Here is a 22,099-nt window from a genome sequence, read left to right on the forward strand (position 1 = left end):
CACTCCACCGGCGACACCGACGCGAGGGTCACGCGGGCCCGAGGCCGATAACGGGTCGCGCGAGCCTCGGAAGGCAGCGCGCCGCGGGGGCCGCCGAGAGCCTCCCCGAACGCGTCCGGCGCTCGGGACCTCAGGCCGAGGCCCGCCCCGCCCCGCGGGTCCGGGAACACCCGGCCTGAGCCAGTCTCCGCGCCTAGACGCGCTCCCAGGGCACAACCCACGTGTGGCCGCGGACCCCCCCCCCCCGGACCTGCGCGAGCGCAGGAAAGAGAGCGGCGCCGGGGCCAGCAGGCGGCGGCCAGGGAGGGAGCGGGGTGCGGGCCGCGACCTGGGAGTGTCCGCGTCACCCGTTACTCCCTGGAAGAGCGCCCCGCCTCGCGAGTCCCCCGGGCCGCCGGGGCGCGGACGGCCGCACCCAAACCCCTCGACACCCCGCGGGCCGGAGTCTGAGCGCCGGTGCGGGCGGGAGGTCGGGCCCGGCTGCGGGGAAATGCGGCGTCTGCGGGAAAGCGAGGCTTGGGACGCGGAGAGCGCTGCGCCCGCCCCCGCCCCCGCCCCCCCCGGGCCCCCGCCCGCGCCCCCCGCCCGCGCCCCCCGCCCGCCCCCGCCCGCGCCCCCGGGCCCCCGCCCGCGCCCCAGCCTGGCGGACGGCCGCAGCCGCATCCCCGCGGGGAGAGCCCCGGCGCGCAGCCCGCGTCCAGCCCGGCCGGCGGCCCAGCAGGCTCCGCGGGGCGACGCGCGCCAAAAGGCGGCGGGAAGGAGGCGGGGCCGAGCGCGCCCAGGACCCCGACTCGAGCGCGGCCAGCTGGGGGGGCGGGGCGCCGGCGGCCACCTCTGCCCCGGCCCGGCGCCGCCGCCCGCGCTCCTCCCGCCAGCCGCCGCCCGCGCCGCCTTCCCGCCCGGCCGGGGCCCAAGGCGCTAACGCCCGCGGCCGGCCCTGCGCGCGGCGCCTCCCCTCCCGGCGCCCATATAACCGCCCGGGTAGCCCGCGCCGCCGTGCACCACTCGGGGGCCAGCGCCGGGCCGGCCGGCGTCGATGCCCCCGGGCTGCGACCGCACCAGGTAGGGAGCGCCGAGGGCCCAGGGGCAGCGCGGCCCGCCGGGCGGGGCGGGGTGGCGCGGGGCGGGGTGGGCACGGGGGCTCCCGAGCGTGCGGGAGCCGTGAGACGGGGTGACGCGGGGTCTCCCCACGGAGTCCAGCCGGCCCCCGGGACACTGCACAGGTGGCAGGGAGCCGCCCGGAGCTGCGGCTGCCACGGGGTGCGAGGTCCTGCCGGCGTGCCTCTGGGGCCAGGACCGGCCTCGCCGGGATTCCGGGACGGACCTTCCCCCGGCTGACCCCGTCCACTCCAGCTTCTGAGGGGAGGCCCCCAAACCGATGGGGAACAGGTTGGGTCGGGGCGCAGGTGTGGTGCAAGTCGCTGACAAGCTCCTCCCCGCCGGCGCTGCTCCCTCTGCACCCAAGAGGGCTGTGCAAATCCAGCCCGTTACTCCCTCGGTCCCCAGAGACCCAGGCTCTGCGGGACCAGGAGAACCTGCGCGACCACAGAGCTAGAGCCATGGAGTGAGGGTTCCGGAGGGGCATTTCCAGGTGATTCTGAGCTGTCCAGGGCTGCCCAGCCTGTCTTGTGAGTCTGTTCCAGTTAGAGAGAGGAGGGGCAGAGTCAGGCCTCTGGTGCACCCTGGGGAGACATCTCCTCCACCCTGGCTCCCTCTCCTTGCCTTGCAGCCACTGTCCTTTCAGCCTTTGGAGGGATGAAGCTATTATTACCTTCTTACTCAGCTTGTATTTTTGTCTGGTCCCTAAGCCGGTGTGCAGAAAGTGTGCACATGTCTACATAAATAGATGGGTGGCAGGTAGACCATTGTCAACCGGCAATGGGCCAGGGAGACAGTGTATGGTTAACTTCTGAGCAGAGGTGAATCTGTCCAAGTGGACTGTGTCTGTTTATTAAATAACTGGACGTTTGGGAACTGATTAGCATGATGGTTTGGTTTTATTTGCTGTCATTGTTGCTGTCATTGCTGCTGAAGAAAATGAGTAAGCGCAACTATATCGCATTGTCCCACGGTCAAGCCACCCATTTTTTTAATCTATTCATAAAAGATAAAAAGGCATTGGGTTGAGAACTAAAGGGACAGGATGTTTGAAATTTTGCAACAAACGAATTTATGGATGATGCATAGGACTTTTAAAATAAGAGGCTGCAGAGCTGTGCCACTTGGTCATACATCCGTTGGGGCTGCCCCAGGTGAACTGACCTGGCAGCTGGTACTTGTGGATTGGCCTCAGAATGGTTAGACCCTCCTTGCCATCCTTCTAGTGAAGGCTATGGGGAACAGGGTAGTGTTTCCAAATTCTGAAGGGTAGCGCTTGGGAAAGCCAGTCTGGTACAGAAGTTAAGAAGATGGATGTGAAGTCAGAATGCTGGGGTCCAGATACCCTCTTCTCCAGTTACAAGGCAATGGTTGGCTTCCACTAAGTGGGCCCCAGAGTGACGCTATTGATCCTAGCTGCTGCTCCTGAGTTGGGGGTGAGGGCAGCTCCTCCGTGGCCAGCAGGTCTCCCCTTGGAGGGAAGGAGTGGCTGGCACTGAGGCAGGAATCTGCCTCCAGTTTGGGTGGAGGCTGATGGCCCCTGTCAGGGGCACTGCTGGAGGATGCCTCAGTTCAGGATTTATTTATAGAGTATGCCCCACCCACATCCAGGAATGGATTTGTAACATTGAACACATGTAATGTTCAGAGTTAACACAGAGGTGGAGAGGCTGAGGACTTTGGGAGAAAGGCAAACATTCACCCCGAGATTCTGACACCCGAAAGGGAACTCATCTCATTGGTAGGTAGGTGGAAGCAGCATGTTTGTCCATGTGGAAGACAGTTTCAAGGGGAATTCATTCTGTAGATACTTATAGGAAAGAAGTTGCTAAGATAAAATAAGCGATGAAGAAGACAAACACATGGTGAACTTCCAGTTTGCAACAACAACAAAAAAAAAGCAGAAACATTTTCCAAGTGTGTTTATTCTCTCTGGCCACCAAGAAAGAGGAGGGCCCACCTTTACTTCCCGATTCGGGCATTTCTGTGGGAGTGCTGGATCAATATTTTAAAATGTCATTTTCTGATCACTTAACTTCGTACAGCAAAAAAGGGAAAAAGAAACAGAGGAATGGTTAAGTAACGCAGAGCTCCTCTGCTGCCCCAGGGGTTTTCCTTCTTGGTGGGGAAAAGCTTTTTTTTTTTTTTTTTTTTTAAGATCTTATTTATTTATTCATGAGAGACACAGAGAGAGAGAGGCAGAGACATAGAGTGAGAAGCAGGCTCCATGCAGGGAGTCCGATGTGATCGTGCCCCGGACCAAAGGCAGACGCTCAACCGCTGAGCCACTCAGGCATCCTGGTGGGAAAAGCTTTACTGCAGGGCCCATACTCTGTACCCCCGCCCAGTACACCGTGTGTTCATCCCCCTTGCCAAGTGCACCCAGGTCGCGCCCAAGTTTCTTTAATGAACACAGAATGCACATCTGTAACTAGCAGCTTTTATTTGTGTGTAACCAAAACATGCAACGACATCTCCTTCAAAAAGTCTGCCTTCTTAAGTGAGTTTTCTAGGACGCCTAGAAGAATCTTTTCTTTGTGTGTTCTGTAGAGGAAAACGGATTCTGGTTTATAGAGAAGCTCCCTCTGCTCGTTGGGGTTCAAGTGAAAGACATAGCGAAGTCGGCACTGAGAGCCGAGCACAAGAGGTTATAAATGTTCAGTCCCCCTCCCCACCCCATCCTCCCCACCCCATCTCTGCCCACTCTCTGGCCAGGATTCCTTGGCAGAACAGACAGGTGCTCATCAAAAGTGCTTTCTTTTCCGGGAGAGGCTGCCCTAAATCAGAGACTCAAGGAGAGAAAGAAAAAAAAAACACACACACACACAACCAGTCAGCCAAACAAGTATTGGTTGAGCACCTCTGATAACAGCGAACATTTCGAACATTTCGTCAGCAGCGGCTCAAGCTGGTACTTAGCCGAATACTCCAGATACTTCTTCCCTGTAATGCTGAGGGCAGCCCCAACGACTGAGGGTGCCGACTTCGGGACGGGAGGGGGAGGTTTCAACAACTTACAAACCTGCCCAAGGTTACAAGCAGCAGAGTGTGCACGTGGGGGCCCCAGTGTTGGAGGAACAGCCCGGACTCCAGCCACCTCTGCCAGGTGATCCTGTCACTGGTGCAGTGTGAACCCGAGACACAGCCCCAACCCTGGTCCTGGGAACCAGGATGCAGAATTTAGGGGTGCTGCCCAGCTCGAGTGGGGAAGGCAGCATCTTCCTTTGTGTTCCTTCCTTTGAATTTTGCAAAGTGCAAATTCAGACAAGCCGCTATTTTAGCGGCGCCTGTGACTTTTTCTCCAAGAGGAATCCCCGATATTTTCATCCTGCGTGACAGTTGCTGCAGGAATCCCAAGATTTCGTTTGTGGTTGTCACCATGTTGACACTAGGAGTTACTAGACCTGTTGGGGGCCTTGTCATTTCACCCATAAAGAAGCATGCGGGAGCGATATCACAGATTTGCTTTTTAAGTGCCTTGATAGCTCTAAGTTTCCTGGGGCACATAACAAATTTACCGGAGGGTGGGTGATTTAATCAACAGAAGAAACTCTCTCTTGGTCTGGGGACCAGAAGTCCCAAATAGGCATGCAGCGGTCCAGATCCTGGCTCAGCCATGCATGGCCATGGGCCATCCCCGGCCCTTGGTCTGTGTGGGAGTTTGCCTGCGTGCCTTCCCTCGTGGTGCCTCCTCATCTCTCTAGGGAGGATCTAGCCTGATCCCTCCTGTGAGTTGCCCCGGGAACACGCTGGAACTCCCAAGGGCAGATACAAAAGTGCCCAGGAAAGGCTGGTCCAGCCTCCACCCTCCTCCACCAGACAGGCACAGGACCCTGGGCATTGCCCATCCTGCCATGCCACCAGCCAGGGTACGGGGGCCCAAGCAGGCAGGGCTGGTCTTTGTGATCCTGCTCAGAGTGGCTGCATGTGGGAAGTTCCTGTCTCTGCCATCCCAACCAGAGCCAGCTGGTGAAATCACTCCCTGTGGCCCTGGGTGCCTGTGGGGAGGGGGCAAGGGGCTCTAATTGCTCACCTGCTGCTCCAAGGTGCCAGGCCCTGGGGGGTGGGGGAGCAGGCATCTGGGGAAGCCTCTGGCTAATTGGGCAGATAGCTTCTCCTTAGGGGAGGAAGGGTTGTACTGGGCCCTTCAAAGTGGGCAGGGAGTATGCCCCCTCACCCCTCCTGCCTCATTTCCTGGGATTTTTAGAGGTGACTTCCTGGGCTGTGTCTTCTCCTTCGTTCTGCAGAACTTGAGCAAAACCCAGCAATTTCTCTTTTGCAGGCTCAGGGCTTACCTGGGGGGTGCACTCCTCAGCGAGGCTGTGTGGGGACAAGGAGGGCAGCGGGTCCTGATGTGGGTCCTGCCCTCCCACCCCCGAGAAGTGGGGTAGAGAAGCTTGAGGAGTGTAGGGCAGCCCTCACTAGCTGGCATTGGGGCGACAAGAGAGAAAGGCGCATTCCCTGTTTAGGAAGGTGGGCAAATGGTTAAATAAACAGACCCCACTGCCTTGGCTATGCCTCCCCAGGGGGCGGCAGGTTTGTACCCCTGGGCACCTGCTATGTGCTATGCGCAATGCAAATAGAGAGCTCCCCAGATCACAGACCTGGCCCACTGGTCATTGGGATGTAAATCGGAGGGGAGCTCTAACAGCTGTGATCTACTAGCTCTAATCTGCTTCCCGCTGGCCCTGACCACCAACAAAAGCCCGTAATTAGGCATCTCCTGTCATTTTTTTTTCTTTCAGAGGTAGGCATGCCCCAACTTGCTTCTGGGTTCTTAATTTTTGATCAGGGATGCTCCTCGGCTAATTATTTGGCAGTAATGAGGGAGGAGGAATTGAGTGGGGAGCGTGTCCCTGAGCTTTCAGATGAAGCCGTAAATGTAAAAATGAGGCATTGGTAAACAGGACGCTAATTGGATTAATGTGAAAATAATGAATTCTGATAAAAATAGCAGAAAAGATGATTGTAAGATTGAGGTCAATGTTAAGTCCAACGACACTGTCTAATCTCCCTCTAGTTGGTTTGATTTTTGAAAGTATTAGAATAATAGAAAGAGTCTACTCCCGACAGTGAAATGCGCAGGTAAGTAACGTGTGTGGAGCACGTGTTATGAGAAAGGCGCGGTGTGAGTGGCGTGCGGGTCAATGGCCAGGAACCCCAGCAGGCTGCTTTTTTAGAGCTTCCGGGCCGTCTCCTCCCTTCCGTTACTGTAGTGAAAACCACTCTGGTTGTCTCCTTCTCGGTAGAAGCAGTGACAGCCCAGCCCACTGCGGGAGGGGGAGGCTGGCTGGGGACCGGTGCTTTGCCCTTTTAGGCTTTACAAATTTTGTGCTATTCAGTGGCATTTCATTGACAAGAACTTAGGATGGCCAAAGGTAGCAAAAGTCATTGTGTGTTGTGAGCGTTGCTGGCTTACGAATCATCCAGAAACTGGCTGAATTCCACTCCAGATCTTAATCATGTGACATTTCAAAGCTTGGCTTTTGTGAGATGAGAGGAAGAGCTGTCCTCCCCAGAAACACTGTGTGGGAGCTGGGCCGCTGTGGTTCCAGAGCGCCACCCACAGCCCCTCATTGGGGTGTCTCTTGGTCTGACCTGGGGGCGCCAGAGGGCTTGTAAAACAGCGACTGATGGGCCGTTTCTAATTGGATGTGCCGTGCCCTCCCTTATGGTCCAAACTAAGCACCACCTCACCATCCTTCATCCCACATCCCTGGGCCTCTGGTGTTTCAGAACTCAGACTTTAAAAAAATGCATTTTGGAAAAGTAACACAGTACCTGAATTACCTGAATCTTCGTATTTTATGATACCACCAAGCCGCATCTTTATATTTTATGTTTCTGATGGAAACACTGCACAGTCAAGCTCTCCCACGTTCCTCCAACAACATGAATAGATGTTCACACTAGATGGGCAGCAAGGATCATGGAGAGCTTTGCGTCTGCCCAGAGTCTGCCCCAGACATAAGGAAAAACTTCCAGTTTATGTGCTCTCTGGATTTTAAAATGCACAAAAAGGATGCAGAACTGAGCTAGGCTGCATTTCCCATAAGACTTCATTTGTCCATTCATCCATGAATCGTTTGTTACGGGGCACCTGCTTTTACTTGGTGTGGACCATGTGGACAGTCTAAGCAAGCAAGTGGGGGCCACCCCAGAGCTCACCAGACTCTAAGCACCGCCCAGGGCCTGGGAGCAACCTTTTTCGTAGGCCTGGGAACAGGTCTTATGGTGGGGTGGGCGTCAGGGGACAGCTGGGAAGCAAGAGAGCCTGTACCCTTGGCTCCTCCAAGTTTGGTCCCTCAGTGTTTGGAAACCTGTGTGCAGGAGAGTGGGTCATGGACACACCATCAGGCAGGCCAAATGTGACAAGGTTTGGCCAACCTGATGCCACTGAACACAAACCCAAAGACTGCCCTTGACAGTGAGAACAGACAGGCACAGCACGGCTTGGGGCGCCTGGCCCACTTAGTCGGTGTAGGTATAACATCTGAGTTTTTATTTCGGTGTCATGAGTTCAAGCCCCACACCGGGCGTGGAGCTTACTTTAAAAAAAAAAGAAAGAAGAGAAAAGAAAGACTAGAAAGGAGGAAGCAAACACATCCTAGGAGATGCAGGAAGTGTGTGCGTGCACGCACGGTGGCACACAGGGCGTCTCCAGGGGCCTCAGTTCCAGTGTACTTTTCAATAACCAGCCCGTGTTGGAGAACTTCCTTAACCACTGAGCCTCCATTTCATGATCCGTAGGATGGAGATTGGCTTTCTCATGGGGCTGACCTGGCAGCCAGTTTCTAATCTCTGTACGATGTTCCCAATGGAGCCAGTCAGCACTGCCTTGGGCTGGAGGCCACATGACCCTGTCAGCTGACTGCCAGGCATCACCCTGCGACTTTCCAACAGGGTTGCTGGAGCTCAGCCTCATTGAGGAGGAGCTGCTGGTGAACATGAAAGACCCGGAGGGGCTGCAGACACCCTGGAGGTTTATGAGCAGACTGTACCCTCACGGAGTCCCCATGTGCCCCAGCAGCCCACCTCACTCGCCGTTGTCTGAAGCCTGGTGACTACTGACCTCAGAGAGCCATGTCCTGTGCCTTCAACCTCAGAACGAGTAAAGCTCGACCCTGGGCCTTGGGGTTAGCATCAGTCTCCAAGCTGACACAAGGTGCGTTCCTCCATGGGCCCCCAGTGGCCCCAGCTGACTCTCACACGGACGGCTCACCGGACGCATTTCTGAAGCAAGGCACAGTAATGGGTCCCTGAGCACCCATGTGCGAAGGCCCAGAACCCAGAGTTACATTATTTCACGGGGCCACAGGGACAGTGATGCAGCCGTGCACCTGTAAGTGGCAATGCCCCAGAGCCTCCAGCTGGGCCCTGGTCCTCACAGAGATCCTGGAGAGATGGAGACAGGAGGGTCATTGCAGAAGAGACGTGGCCATGGGGGCAGAGGCTGCAGGGATGTGTTGTGAAGCTGCGGGAAGGAGCCACCAGCCGAAGGCCATGGGCACCCCAGCTCCTGGAAGAGGGGAAGACAGGGAGCAGCCCTGCCGCCACCTTGATCTTGGTCCCACAAGGACCTGCCCTCAGCCTCTGATTCCAGAAGCCTAAGAGAGCCCGTGGAGGCTCAGGCAGTCCTGCGTCCACAAAGCTGTCCTTCTGCCCAGTTCCCACTCCCTCTCCAAAGACTCCCAGGCCTTGGGCCGAGGTTCATGCTTGGACCTCCTAACTTAACATCAGGCCTGGCCTAGGCAAGAGAGTTGCAGGAAGAGCTTTCCAAATAGGTCTTCTGGTGGCAAGAAGGTGTGTGGAAATGTGAGTCTGGCTCCCCACTGATGCCCCACCCAGAGCTGGTGGCCGTCTTCTTCCAACCACCCTGTGGCCAGAGGCCCATCTGCCATCATCACTCAGGGCTCCCCATCCACCTCTGGTCTCTGATATGGGTGCCAGAGGCTGTGCCGAGGGTTCGGTGAGCCCAGAGTGTGTAGGGCTGTGTTTGCACAGCAGCCCAGCTCGAGGCCTGAGCCCTGGCCTCCTGACAGGCCTTCCCTCCCCCACAGGGGCCAGGCTCAGGAGGAGGGCATTCTGGGAAGTCACCTCTGCAGGACCCCGAAGTCCATGGCTTCAGTCAGGGGCCACTTCTGGGAGGTGCAGGCCATGGGACCCACCTGCTGTGGTCAATGCCAGCTGAGGGCAGCCCAGCAGTGTCCCAGGAGAGGACGAGGGAGTGCCTGGCATCCCACTGGCTCCTTTGCCTCTTTTCCCAGGACCAGGGATATCTCCCTCTCACCACCCCCCACTGTCCCCGTGTGGTCGCAGCAGCTCACTCCTGCATGTGCCTTATGCAGCCCTGTCCACCATGCACATATGGGCTGCACACAGACATGGGCTCTTCTGCAGAACTGCATCTATGTTCAACAGGAGTTGTGGGGCCCACAGCAGAGCCCCCTGCCCTGGGTAACTTGCACAGATGCCAGCCTCCCCTGGCCTCCCAAGAGTCCAGGTGAGAACACCAGGCATCCCTGGCAGGGTCCCTTCGAAGTGCTTGTGTGAAGGTTATGTCCCTGAAGGGTGAGGGGCTTGGCTCCTGAGAGGGCTGGGGGGCTCCATCCTGCCAAGCACCCGGCTGCCCAAGGGTCTCTCCTAAGACTTCACGTGGCAGCAGGGCCTGCTCTGGGGCCTCCAGGAAATTGGGAAGCCACCGCAGATGACAGTCCCCAAACTTATGTTACGTGGAAGTGTGTGAGTTTCAGCAGTTGCTCTAATAATGAGCCCAGGGGTAGAGGCTTAAAGCAGCTGTAGTTCTGGAGGGCAGAAGTCTGAAACCCTCCCCTTGGCTAACCTCGGGGTGAGCTGGGCTGTGCTCCTTCCTCCTCCTCCTCCGAGGGGAGAATGCATCTCTTGGCTTTTTCAGTTCTAGAGACGCCTGCACTTCGCGGCTCACAGCCCCTTCCTACCTCTGCAAAGCCAGCAGGGCAGTGCCCGCTGGCCTCCCTCTGATCTGGACCCCGGGGTATAGCGGGCCCACCCGCCCATGCAAGGCTTCCGCCTCCAGACGCGGCCATCAGTCCAATCTGCGCAGGCCCCTTGTCACGTCCATTCAGCTGGCCTGAGCTTTCTGTGCCTCTGCCCCTGGCGGGGGAAGGAGACGGAGATTAGTCTCCTAAATCTGGGCCTTCGCGAATTCCTTTTGACCAGCAATTAAAACATGTGCTTGCAAATTCAGTATGTGGTGTCCAGGCTGCATATTACCTTGAATCCTCTGAATTTACCACGCATGTGATGCACGCCTGGGCAGGGGAAACACTGTTGAATACGAACCAATGAACGGTTTCCTGGTTGGCCCTAATATTGGAAACAATGAGTCTTTATTTGTTAGAATCACCTACTGACATATGACGGCTGAAACGCTACAACCTGTAGAATTTGCTTTCGCTAGAGGACAGGCTGAGGAGGCCAGGGATAGGCTCAGGGGCTTGTGGCACCTCTGTCTACTGCGTGTGGGGAGGGTTTCTACGAGGAGCAGAGGAAGGGCACATACACGGGCTGACACGTCAGCTCCCATCCACACCCCCCCACCTCCAGCTCCGCTTCCTGGTGCTCAGGGACCTGTCACCAGGTCACCGTGTGGAGAACATGGCATTGCCTGCCAACCTCAGGGCTCCCAGCCACGCTCCGCCCCGGCTGCCCCAGGCTCCAGGCTGGCCACGCTGCTTCCTTGGTTCCAATGTCATCGCCTAGGCGACCAGGACGCTGCCGCCACCGACGGCCTGCCCAGCCACGAGCCGTGGGCCTCCCAGCGGCCTCCCCTCCACACCGACCTCCACCTTCGGGCCCCGGCTCCACCAAGGTAGGCTTGGGCTCAGCCTGGCCCGCCTCTCTCGGGCCTGAGCTTGGGGTCCTGTCACGGCCTCCCTGCCCCACAGGAGCAGCTGCTTAGGGCCACCCCGGAGTGCAGAGCCCCTCCCCGCCGCCTCCGCCCTGGGGGCACAGGCAGGAGCTGGACAGGCAGGTGGCCAGGCCAGTACAGGGAGGCCATGCCATGGTTCCCCAAATAGGGCTCGAGCGAGGAGGACCAGTGAGGCTGTTAGCACTTTGGAGAGACATCTGCTCCCAGGGGTGATGCAAATGGCCCCGGGTTGGGGGGGCAGGCCGTGGGGGTGCAGAAGTCACGCTGGTGCTGCTGCCTCCACCCCTTGGCCTGATGGGAACTCTCTCCACTTCCTGCCGAGGAGGCACCGCCCACCCAGGCAGGAGGCCACCCCTCCTTAGCTTCTTGGGGCCACCTCAGCTTCATTCCCCCAGGCTCCCCCACACCACGGGCACTAGAGCCCGCCCTGCCCCTCTGCTTCTCCTGCCGCTGCTGGGGAGGCCTGGGCAGCAGCAGGTCCACTGGCCACTGCTGGGGTTCCCGTCACACCTGCAGAGGGACTGTCGGGGGCGGGGGGGGGGTGGTTCTATGTGAAGAAAGCAGAGTGAGCGTGCACCGCGTGTGGAAGGGCATGGGGGTGCTCAGCGGTGGTCCGGGCCCCTCCCTTCATGAAGGGGAGCAGCCTTCGGGGATTGCTCCTGCATGGAGGAGGATGTTTGACCAGAGATGACTCAACTGCAGGTCCACAAATGCCCCAGCAGGCCACTGCGCTTTGCACCCCTGCCCAGCTCAGGGGTCCCGCTAGCTGCCCTTGCATAGCTGAGTCATGTGCGTAGGTGTGACCGTCAACACCTTGCAGGTCAGAAGGCAGAGGCACCTGCCCAGGCACGAAGCTGGGAGCAGGCTGCTGAAGGCACCTGCCTCTGTCACTAGCTGGAGGTTGACTTAAAAGCACATTAACCGCCCTGAGTCAGTCTGGAAGGGGGTCCTGGGGCAGGACATGTGTCCTCATCCCCCCTCCCCCTCTGCACCCCCAGCACTGCCCATTCATTCCACAGCCCCCCACTTCACCTGGACCTTCCTCTGGGCTCACCAGCCCATGCATGCCTGCCAGGGTGACCTTCCCTACAAACATCCCACTGTGCGCCACTTGAGCTGAACCCTGAAACTTACTCCCTGAAGTCCCTGGGCTCAGGGCCTGTTGTGTGGCCTCCAGAGGACCCTGGCCCTTCCCCGGCCCACCTTGCTATTCCTGTCACCCCTACGTAAAGACAGCTGGGGCCCCACCCCGTCGTGCCCAGCCTCCCCCAGCCCTCAAGCTCAGCTCAAGCTCAGAGTCAGCTTGGGAGACCAGCACATGGCAACCCAACATGGGTTCCCATATGTATACACCCTCATGCCAGCTGTGGCCACGGTCCACACCCCTTCAGAGCACCCCTCACGCTGGGTGGCAGAAGCTGGTTTGCTTCTCTGACTCCCAGTGTAGGGGGCTCCTGGAGGGAGGGGGCTGCCTGGTGGGAGCCAGCATAGGCTCAAACCCAGCCTTGGCACTTCCAAGCTGTGTGACCTAGGGCAGGTGAGCTACCCTCTCTGTGCTTCTGTAGGAACATCTGGAGAGTGGGGCTGCAGCAACACTTCCCTTCCTACAGGGTTACTTGGAAGATTGAGGTCGGTGGACACAGAGGTCTCCGGGCTGGGGCTGGGACAGAGTGGGCAGTAGATTCTAGGTGCCACTATCAGAAAGATGCCCCCAAGGCCAGGTTAGGGGATGGGGAGGAGCAAGTGGGGCAGAGGCACCTCTGTGGGAGGCTGATGGATGATTCTGGAGAGAGGGAGGGAGGGATGGACCAACATGACATCAGTGCAGGTGAAGTCCTGTCAGCGTGCCACTGACTTGGGGGCAGGGAAGGTGCAGAATGTAGGGGTCAGGCTGAGTGTCAACAAGGGAGCTGGGTGCCCAGAGTGCGGGAGGCACATGGTCTGCGGGGTGGGGGTCTCCTCCTGGGAATGTGACGGTGTCCAGAGGAGGCTGGCTGGTGGGATGATGGTTTGGGAGCATGTCCAGAGCACATGTTTGTCTGGGAGAGAGAAGATTCTGGAGGACAGGGCAGGCACCTCCTGTGGTGGCACGGGCCTGTGGACATGTGAGCGCTTGGGGCAGAAGCAGGGCCGGGGAGGGGAGGGTTTCAGGAGATGGACAGAAAGGACTCCAGCCCTGTAGGTGAGGGGACGGTGTCTGGTCATTGACACCAGGCTCCCTGGCGACCCCGTCCTGGCCATCCCCCGAGAAGGCAGCTGTGTGCCCACCTGGGGCCTGTGCCAGTCACCTGCTCTGACACGTACTGGTGGCCACCTCAGTGTGCCAGGCAGTCTTGGGCCTGGGGCTGCAGCAGCCGCCAAGCCCTGAGGAGCTGACACCTGCTCCAGGAAGCCAGTCTCCAGTGCAAACTGCTGAGGCCATTCTGAAGGTTTCTCCTGTCGTGGGACATTGTGAAGGTGCCCCATTCCTGGACCCACCAGGGTGGGGGGACCTCTACGAACAAACCAGGGACAGGGCAGCAACAGGCCTCTCTGCATCACCACCCCCTGATCAGGGCTCCGCTCACTCTGCCTCCACTGCCACCGGAGTCTAAGTGACTGCTGGTCGGCTGCAAATCCCCACAGTTTCTCAGGCTCCTAGTCTGTCCAGACTGCTGCCCTGCTGAGTGCATTCCTTTCTTCCCACACGTGGCAGGGAAACAGAGGCTCAGAATGGGCAACACAGCTGTCCAGGGCAGAGCAGCAGAGGTGGACTGTGTGGACGTGGATGGAGGAGACGGAGCAGGGGGTGTGGGGCCGGGTGGAGCCCAGAGCAGGAGACTGGGGGACAGGAGCTGTGTGGCCAGGCCTGACCTGCACATGTTGTAGAGGGCAGGGGCGGGTACTGGAGGAGGGACGCTGGTAGGACCCCAGAGGGTAGGGTGGGCCTCACTGTGGGTGGGGCTTTGAGGGGCTGGGTGAAGAAAGGGGCTGGCAGGGGACTTCCCAGGCAGGATGCATGGTTGCAGGTGTGGATGTGCAGGCTGGGGAGGGTCCCGTCAGGGAGAGGGTGGGGTCAAGAGCAGGGGTGCTGGATACTGCTGCATTTGACGCTACACCCCAACTAGCTGTGTGCCCTTGGGCAGGTGACCTCACTTCTCTGTGCATGTATCTGTGCTGACAGTAAAATGAGCTGCAAATTTGCTGGTCTCACAATGTCCCTGGAGGATGCTCTAGTGGTTAGCAATGTTTGGGTGTTGGGGCAGCCACTGCTGGGTCTGAGGCCCAAATGCAGATCCCTGCAGCCCTGGGCTGCTCACTTAACCACTGTTTCTTCTAGAAAGGCATGAAGCCCATGTGGTCAGAGGGCTGGCACCGTTGTCCTGCCTCACATGGGTGCTGAGCCAACCCCTAGACTCAAACCCGAACTGCTGGCAACACCACAGCCCTCCAAACCAGGCCCCGGTGCCCAAGGAAGGCCATGTGGATCCTGGCCTGGCTGCAGGAAGAGGCCATGTGGCAGAGGCTGGCGACCTCTGGGGGAAGAAGACGCTGGCCATGAGAAACAGCAGGGCCAGGGGAGCTTTGGGAGCAGCTCTGGTCTGCCCTCCACCCCCCGCCCCCTCTGAGAGGGCCCTGGCCCAGGAGGGAGGCAGGGCAGCTTAGTTGGGTGCCTCCTGTCGTTTTCATATTTCACAAGTGAGCCCTGGCCCAGGCTGTGGAGGCTAAATTTGTCTCTCACCCCCCAGCATGGGCCAAGGGGCAGCCAGGGGCCGTCTTGGTGATGTGAGGCCCCTGGGGGGCCATGGCCTCCCCACCAGGCCCTGCTGGACCCCATCTTTCCGCAGGAGGTCGTGGGCGCAGATCTGGCCAGCCCTGTCCTGCCCACCCAACCCCACCCTGAGTGGTATGTGCTGCCCAATGCTCCTGGGGTCATGTGGCCTAGGCTACTGGCCGGAGGGGCGGGCAAAGGTGGCAGCTGCCCTTGCTCCCTGAGGAGGGAGGCGCTCTGCGCGGTGACTCTGACTGGGTCCCCTGCCCAGCCACACCCCACACTGCAAGGGTAGCCCCTGTTCCGGGGGGTGGTTGGGGCAACAGAGGCCTCTTGACATCGAGGGCCTGGGGAGGCTGGGCCCTGGCTATCTGGCTAAAACTGGCCAGGCCACCGCCTGGGGAAGAGCGCCGTTTTGCAGAGGGGTTGCCTGCCCGCTTTGTCCTCGCCTGCTGGCCACCTGACCCCTCCACCCAGGTAGGGGGCCTTCTGGGCACCAGAACATTCCCATCACTGCAGCAGGGCCACAGGGCTGATTGGAAGGGGCCCGGGAAGGCCCAGGGGTCCCTTACTGTGGTGATCTGAGTTTACTGAGTGAAAAAGGCAAATTACAGTGGGAAATTGGCCCTGTCATGCCTGTTGTGTCAGAAGAGCAGTGGAAACAGAGGGTTTGAGGGTGAGGGTGGGGTGCTCTGGGCCTTTCCCCACGGAACTGCGGGGAGCTGCCTCCCACCCTGAACGCTGGCCCCCGATGGCCAGGACGGAGGGTGTGAGCCCCGCGCTGGCCCTACCTGCGCTCAGGCCAAAGGTGTGCTCCCTGTCTCAGAACCCTGCCAGCAGTGGGCAGGACAACCAGGCCCTTGCAGGTGTGTGAGGGCAGCCATCCCCGTCGTTGGAGCCTAGGGCAGGAGGAAGGACAGGGATACAACTCTGCCCAGCCAACAAGGCTGTCCTATGGGCCACACAGTGGGAGCTGTACCACTACCTGCTGGGGGATGGGCAGCAGAGGAAGAAGGTGTCCTGATGAGGGATCAGGGTGGACGGTGGCTTCCTAGGAAGCTGGGCCTGCCCGGCCTGGGAGGACACAGATGGGGCAGGGGGTGGGGACACATGAGGACGGGGCAAGGAGGGGACATAGAGACAGGGCAGGGGCAGGGGACGTGGAAACAGGGCAGGGACAGGGAGGGGACATGAGGACAGGGTAGGGGGCAGGGAGGGGACACATGGAGACACATGACAGGTGGTGTAAGCACCCAGAGGCTCTGTTCAGGGCTTGGCCAGCAGCAGCTGGAAGCTGTGGTGTGGCCCTGCGTCTCCCCTCTGGCGCTGACCCCTGCTCCAGAACATTCTCTGCTGTGGGGAGACTGCTGTGCGCTGTAAGGCGTTGGGAAGCATCCCCTCCCCCAGCAGCGGTGACAACCGAAAATGTTGGCAGGTGTTGCCAAGTGGCCCCAGCTGAGAACTTTTGAGTTGAGGACTCAGAAAACCCGTGAGTCACATCGAGAATTTGGGGCGGGGAGGCTGCGCCTCCATCCTGGCTCCAGGCTGTGCGGTGCCTGCAGCCCACCTGAGCTCTGTGGGTCCCGGGGCGCTTCCGGCCCCACGGTGCTCTCCGACTCACAAATACTTGCTGGAAATTCCTTGAGGTGCAGCGGGGTGACGCGCTGAGGGTCAGCAGCGCCCGCCACATGGCCCCAGTCAGGCAGCTCAGGGGAGGCACACAGCGCCCTTTCCGGGGGTGCCTCTGCGGAGCGGTTCTGGGGATGGCACGCCCCGTGCTTCCTGAGCCCACAGCCTCACAGCCCCAGCACCGCCCCGAGCCCCGAGCCCCGTGTGCACCTGGGTCCTTGCGAGGTCAAGGCCAAGTGAGCGCTCCCTCCAGGACAACTGGCTGCCCATGGAAGACCCCGGGGGCCACAGACGTGGCTGCCCTTAGCCCTTAGCCCTTAGCAGCTCTATTGCGACCCAGAGGTCCGTCCCCCACTACACGTGTGATCTTTAAGATGATCTGCAACATCTGCAACATCTGCAAAAGCCGTTGCCATGAGGTCCCGGAGCCATGTTTCCATCGTGAGCTTGTTTCCAAATATAAAGTGGGGTCACTGGGGCCATTGGGTGTGCCTTCCAAGGAGCTGTTCTGTTTCTTATCTCTGCTGTCCTTTTGGCCAAAGTGCTGCAGGAGGTACAGGGCAGATCCTGGCCCTGCCCTGAGGATAGAGGAGTGCGGCCCTTGGGGTCGGGGGCAGGTGCCAGGGAGGGGCCCCGATTCTCCACCCAACAGCAGCACTTCCTCTTTCTCATGCCCTTGCAGGAGCTCCTGGTGCCTATGGGCACAGGGTCTGTAGCTCCCTTGACTCAGGGTCACGGGGACCTGGCTTCAGTGCCACAAGCTCTGGGGAGTGTCCCAGGGAAATTGGAAATCTGGAGAATGTGGCTTCCTGGTTCGGCCCCAGGGCATCCTGTAAGTAAGGCAGGGCGGGTTTCCTGAGTGGAAGCCACCAGTGGAGGCTGGTGACCATCCTCAGGGTGGACACTGAAGGACCCTGTGACATGGGGGAGCTGGGCCTGTGTGAGGCTTTCTCCTCGAGGGTCTGTCCCAGAGTCACGGAGAATCCCCTGGTGCCACTTAAAGATGCAGATCCCTGAGCTCCCACCATGGGAGCCCCTTGGGGTGAGCCCCAGAACATGCTTTTTTTTTTTTTTAAGATCTATTTATTTGTTTGAGAGAGAGAGCACATGCGGGAGGGGCAGAAGGAGATGGAGGAGGGTCCACGCTTAGCTCAACCCCACGATCACAACCTGAGCTGAAACAAGAGTTGGATGCTCAACCGGCTGTGCCCCCCGGGTGCCCCTGGAGTGTGCATCCTGGTCGGGGTCTCTGAAACTGGACGGCCCCCTGCCAAGGTCTTTGGGCACAGGGTGAAGCCCCTTCGAGGCCTGGCCCCCTGCTGCGGGGCCTGTGCCCGTGGTGGAGTATGGAAGCCTGGACAGACAGGCAGGGATGGTGGGGAGCACACAGTGATGTCAACCGCACACGGGGACGCCTGGCTGCGTGTTCACAGAGCCGGCCCCAGGCCGGGGGCCCAGTGGACGGGAACAGGCATGCTCAGGCCTCGACCTCTGTGTCTAGAGCTCCTTCTTAGACAGACAGATAGCTGGGTGGAGGGGCTGGTTTGACTGGCACCTCTGTGCCACAGGGGGGCCTCCGAGCCGGTGCTGCGAAGGGGCCCGCGGGGCCAGTGCTCCTAGCCCAGGAGTGGCCATGCAGTGGCCTGTGGGGGACAGGCTGGGTCGGGGTGGGGGTGGGCCCGGAGGCCACTTGGGGCTTCATCCTGAAAGTAAGGGGCAGCCTGCTGGGGCGAATAGTTAGATAGGGAGGGCACAGCTCTGAGGCTCTGCAGGGGCCAGGATGGACCCAAAGGGGGCCTGGCCTAGGCAGGGGTGATGGGAGAAGCGGTAATGGAGGAACAGTGGGCATGGGGTCCTGGGTTTGGGGGTAGTTTGGTGCAAAAGCAGCGGACCTGCCGAATGCAGAGTGCTGATCCTGCAGAGGTGGGTGAACCTGCATCACCCCTTCCTCCCCACCCATTGCCAGGGGCCCAGGGACTTGGGTATCACTTGGCTTCCTGTTGCCTCCTAGTGTGGCCAAGTGGCTCCATCTGCCCTGCCCCCTGCCCTGCTGTCATGGAGGGCGGGTGTGCCCCCAGCCAGAACCAGCCTGACTGGGTGCAGATGGGACTGCAGCAACAAGGGTGGAGGGCAGACACAGTGGTGGTGTCCCCTGGCAGTGGGTTCCCTCAGGAGAGAGGTGCAGGGGCTGGAACCAGGGTGCTGGGGCAGTGGTGTCTCCTCTCTTCTCTGTTCTCCACAGGGGCTCCCGGGGCTGTCTCTTGGACCCTGGGCTTCAGAGAGGGAGTGCTTTCATTTCCCTGCAGCGGGTGCAGTGAGTGCCCAGGACATGCTCTGCAGCAGGATTCTCCCCATAGGCTACCCCAGCCTCCCCGTTTTTTATTATTTTTTTTGTCAAGGTGAAATAAATTAAGCCTTTTAAGACGAACCATGCAGTGACATTTAGTATAGTCACAATGCTGTCAATGTCCACCTCCATCGGACTCCAGAACATCCTGCCGCTTCCAAAGGAAACCCCATCCCCATTCCCATCACTCCCTGTCCTCCTCCCCCAGCCCCAGACCCAGCGACCTGCCTTCAGTGCCCTCGGGGTTTGTCTGGACACTTTGTAAGTGCAGGCCCGTGGGGCCTGGTCCTTTGTGTCTGGCTTCCCTCCTTTGGGGGGTTGTCCTCGAGGCTCACGCACCCTGTCGCAAGTGTCCACGCTCCGTTCCTTCCCGTGGCCAAGTGCTACCCCACTGCAGATGGGCCACATGTGTCTGTGTCTCTCCATCTGTCTGTCGGTGCACATCTGGGCTGTTGGCATCTCTGGGCTGCCGTGATTAGACTTGCAGGGGTGACCATCCTTTGGATGGTCCATCTTTAAAATGAAGAGGGCACCCAAATGGCCTGGGTGAGTTGAGCGTGTTGTCAGCACACGGTGTCCACACCAAGAGGCCACTCGACTAATACTCCCTGCTCGCCCAGAAAGGACCAGCCATAGGGAACATGTGAGGGCGGGTTTCTGCCCAGCCTCAGCTTGGTGGCTGGCCCCACAGCTGGGCAGCCGGCCCTGTTCTGCCTCCTAAGTCCACCCCTAGCTCCACACCCCGCACACGGCTCTACTGGGCTTTGGGCAGCTCAGCCTAGGGAGGGAGTGACCTCCCCGGAATAGGAGGCATGCAAATTGGCATTGCCCAGCCTTGTTAAACTCTCCAGGCAGGGATGTCTGGGGGGCTCCACCGGCTGAGCATTTGACTCTTGGTCTCAGCTCGGGTCATGATCTCAGGGTCGTGAGATAGAGCCCTGTGTTGGCTGTCCAGAGTCTGCCGGAGATTCTCTCTCCCTCTGCCCCTTCCCCTCCCCTGCTTGTGTGCATGCATGTGCCTGCATGCTCACTCTCTCGCGTGCTCTCTCAAATAAATAAAATATATTTTTTAATACTCCCAAATCCTTAAATCCTTGTGGGTAGATCGTGTGCTGAAGGTGCACATGTTGCAGGCGTGGGTAGCTAAGTTAATTTTGACTTCTGAGGAAACCACTTGGTCATTGCTCTGCAGACAGCAGTGCTGTGTGACCTCAGCAGGTCATTTAACCTCTCTGAGCCTACGGGAGGGTTGGTTTGGGGCCAGTGCTCTCTAAGCCGCCAGTCCCAGGCCATCCTTGTCCGGCCCGCCCCAGCCCTTGGGCCTCCCTTGCCAGTGCCCAGCCCCGCCGCCGAGGCAGCCCTCCTGGCTCGTGCCACTGCTCCAGAGACCGGTGGCCTGGCACGTGGCGGCCTCAGGAGAGTGCCCAGACCTCCACCAGCACCCGCCTACCTGGGGACCGAGTGACAGATGGTGGGTGTGCCCTCCCTCCCCCGATGGCTGTGGGCAGGTCCAGGCCTGCCTGCTTGGGCAATGCCAGGTGGACGGTGGCCAAACTGATTCCCCCGGCCCTTTGCCAAGGACCCGAGGGTGGCTCTGGGAGACACCACTGGCGGGGGTGGGGGTGGGTAGGGCAGGCTCTGGTTTCCTCCCTTCTCCACCACTGGAAGTCAGGAGCCCCAGCTGTGCCAGGCCTGGTCCTGGGATGGCAGGGCCACTGTAGGGCCACTATGGGGTGGGAGCTGGGCGTGGTTGCTCTTGGGAGAGGAAACGCTGGGGACACAGGTCAGCCTGTCTGGGTATCAGATCGGGCACCCCAGTCCCTGGGCATCCCCTGTGATGGGGGGAACCCACGGGCAGTCGTCCCGCCCCAGTAACAGCTTCACGGCCTTGGCCTGGCCTTGCTCACAGGGTTGGAGTTGCTCTTGTGTCCAGGCTGCAGGGGAGGACCCCGTCTCTGAGGGGGAAGCCATCTGACATCCTGTAGCCCTAGGGCACAGCCAGCCTGGGGCTCGGCTCCAGCCTCTGGACGTGCCCTGCACAGGCCCCTCCTGAGAGTGGGTGACCTCGGAGCTGGGGGCATCAGAGGTACCAGGAGCCCTCAAACCTGACTTGAGCCCTGAAGGCTAAGCCTAGAGACAGTTCATAGTGAGAGTGGCCACACGTGTTTAGTGTTCCTTGTGATCCAGGCACAGCAAGGACCTCAATTCAAGCTCCCAAAGGGGCCTGCAGCCTCATGGAGGGATGCTGTCATCACCCTCCTCATAGGTAGTGGCTCTGAGGAGCCCCTGCTGCCCAGGGCACCCCCTCTCAACTGGGGGCTGGAGCCAGGCCCGCCCCTCTGCAAGGTGGGGTTCTGCCCAGGAAAGGGGAGGATGAAGTGGGGGGTTGAGAGGTGTTCCCTCCTCCTTATCGGGGTGCCATCGATGTCAGAGTGTTGGCCTGCCCAGTCCCTGGGGATGCCTAAGGAGGGCGGAGGCCGGCCTTCCCAGAGCACCCATGTCCTCCTTCCCTCCTCACAGAGCAAGCCGCCCTCGGGGCCAGGTGCAGGGAAGATGTCCCAGTCCACCGCCAACGATGAGGGGGCCACGTTCGAGCACCTCTGGAGCTCCCTGTGAGTACTTCCCCAGCTGCCAGGGCGGGACATGGGCTAGGTGACGGGGAGGCAGGGGCTGCTGGCCTGGGCTTTTTCCTGGGGATGCAGGGTCAGGGTCTGGGTCTGGGCTCGTTCCTCCGACCAGCTGGCCTGAGATCCAAGGGGCAGAGCTCACGTGTGTCCATGCCTCCCTGGCAGCCTCGCCTGCAGAGGCCAGCAGAGGACATACACAGTGTGCTGAAGGGCCCCTGTGGGCAGAAAAGGCAAGCTCCCCAGGAGCTCTGGGCCGGGGCGGTCTGGGACTGATGGTTCTGTCCCTCTCTTCCCAGGGAACCAGACAGCACCTACTTTGACCTTCCCCAGCCAAACCAGGGAAACAGTGAGGTGGTGGGCGGCGCAGAGGCTGGCATGGATGTCTTCCACCTGCAGGGCATGACCACGCCTGTCATGGTAAGTGGGGCTGCTGTCTGTGGAGGTCTCCGGGTGGGGGCAGTAAGTGTGGACCATTCTGCCGGGGAGCCTGCAGGGCAGGAAACAGGCTTCCTCGGCAGGTTTGTCAGGACATCTCAGCTGCAAGGTAGAAAATGTATCAGCTCATGAAACTGTTAGTCCAGGGGTAGGAATGGATTCAGACATGGCTGGATCTAGGTGATCAAACGGCTGTCTCTCTGTCTCTCGCTCTGCTTTCTCCACTCCACGGTGGCTGTGTTCTTAGGCAGCCTCTAGTCTCTGTGGAAGGGACCAGGCCCCACCAGCATCTCCCTTCCCGT

The 22,099-nt window shown here is 59.7% G+C and overlaps 1 protein-coding gene across 2 annotated transcripts in view; it reads left to right on the forward strand.

The window, feature by feature from the left end:
• Window positions 1-10,933: 10,933 nt before the first annotated feature.
• The window catches only part of TP73 (tumor protein p73), a 52,664-nt gene continuing 41,498 nt past the window's right edge, over window positions 10,934-22,099 (forward strand). Inside the window, exons 1-3 of one of the 2 annotated variants that reach the window (XM_041771711.1) lie at window positions 10,934-10,948; window positions 21,256-21,347; window positions 21,659-21,779. In XM_041771711.1, the coding sequence (XP_041627645.1) occupies window positions 21,289-21,347; window positions 21,659-21,779 (180 nt within the window). In that variant the 5' untranslated portion in view covers window positions 10,934-10,948; window positions 21,256-21,288. Of the gene's footprint in view, window positions 10,949-15,129; window positions 15,237-21,255; window positions 21,348-21,658; window positions 21,780-22,099 lie in introns of those variants that run through there. The other variant, XM_041771712.1, reaches the window with a different exon arrangement.

The sequence above is a fragment of the Vulpes lagopus genome, chromosome 10, assembly GCF_018345385.1.
Source record: "Vulpes lagopus strain Blue_001 chromosome 10, ASM1834538v1, whole genome shotgun sequence".
Taxonomy (NCBI): Eukaryota; Metazoa; Chordata; class Mammalia; order Carnivora; family Canidae; genus Vulpes; species Vulpes lagopus.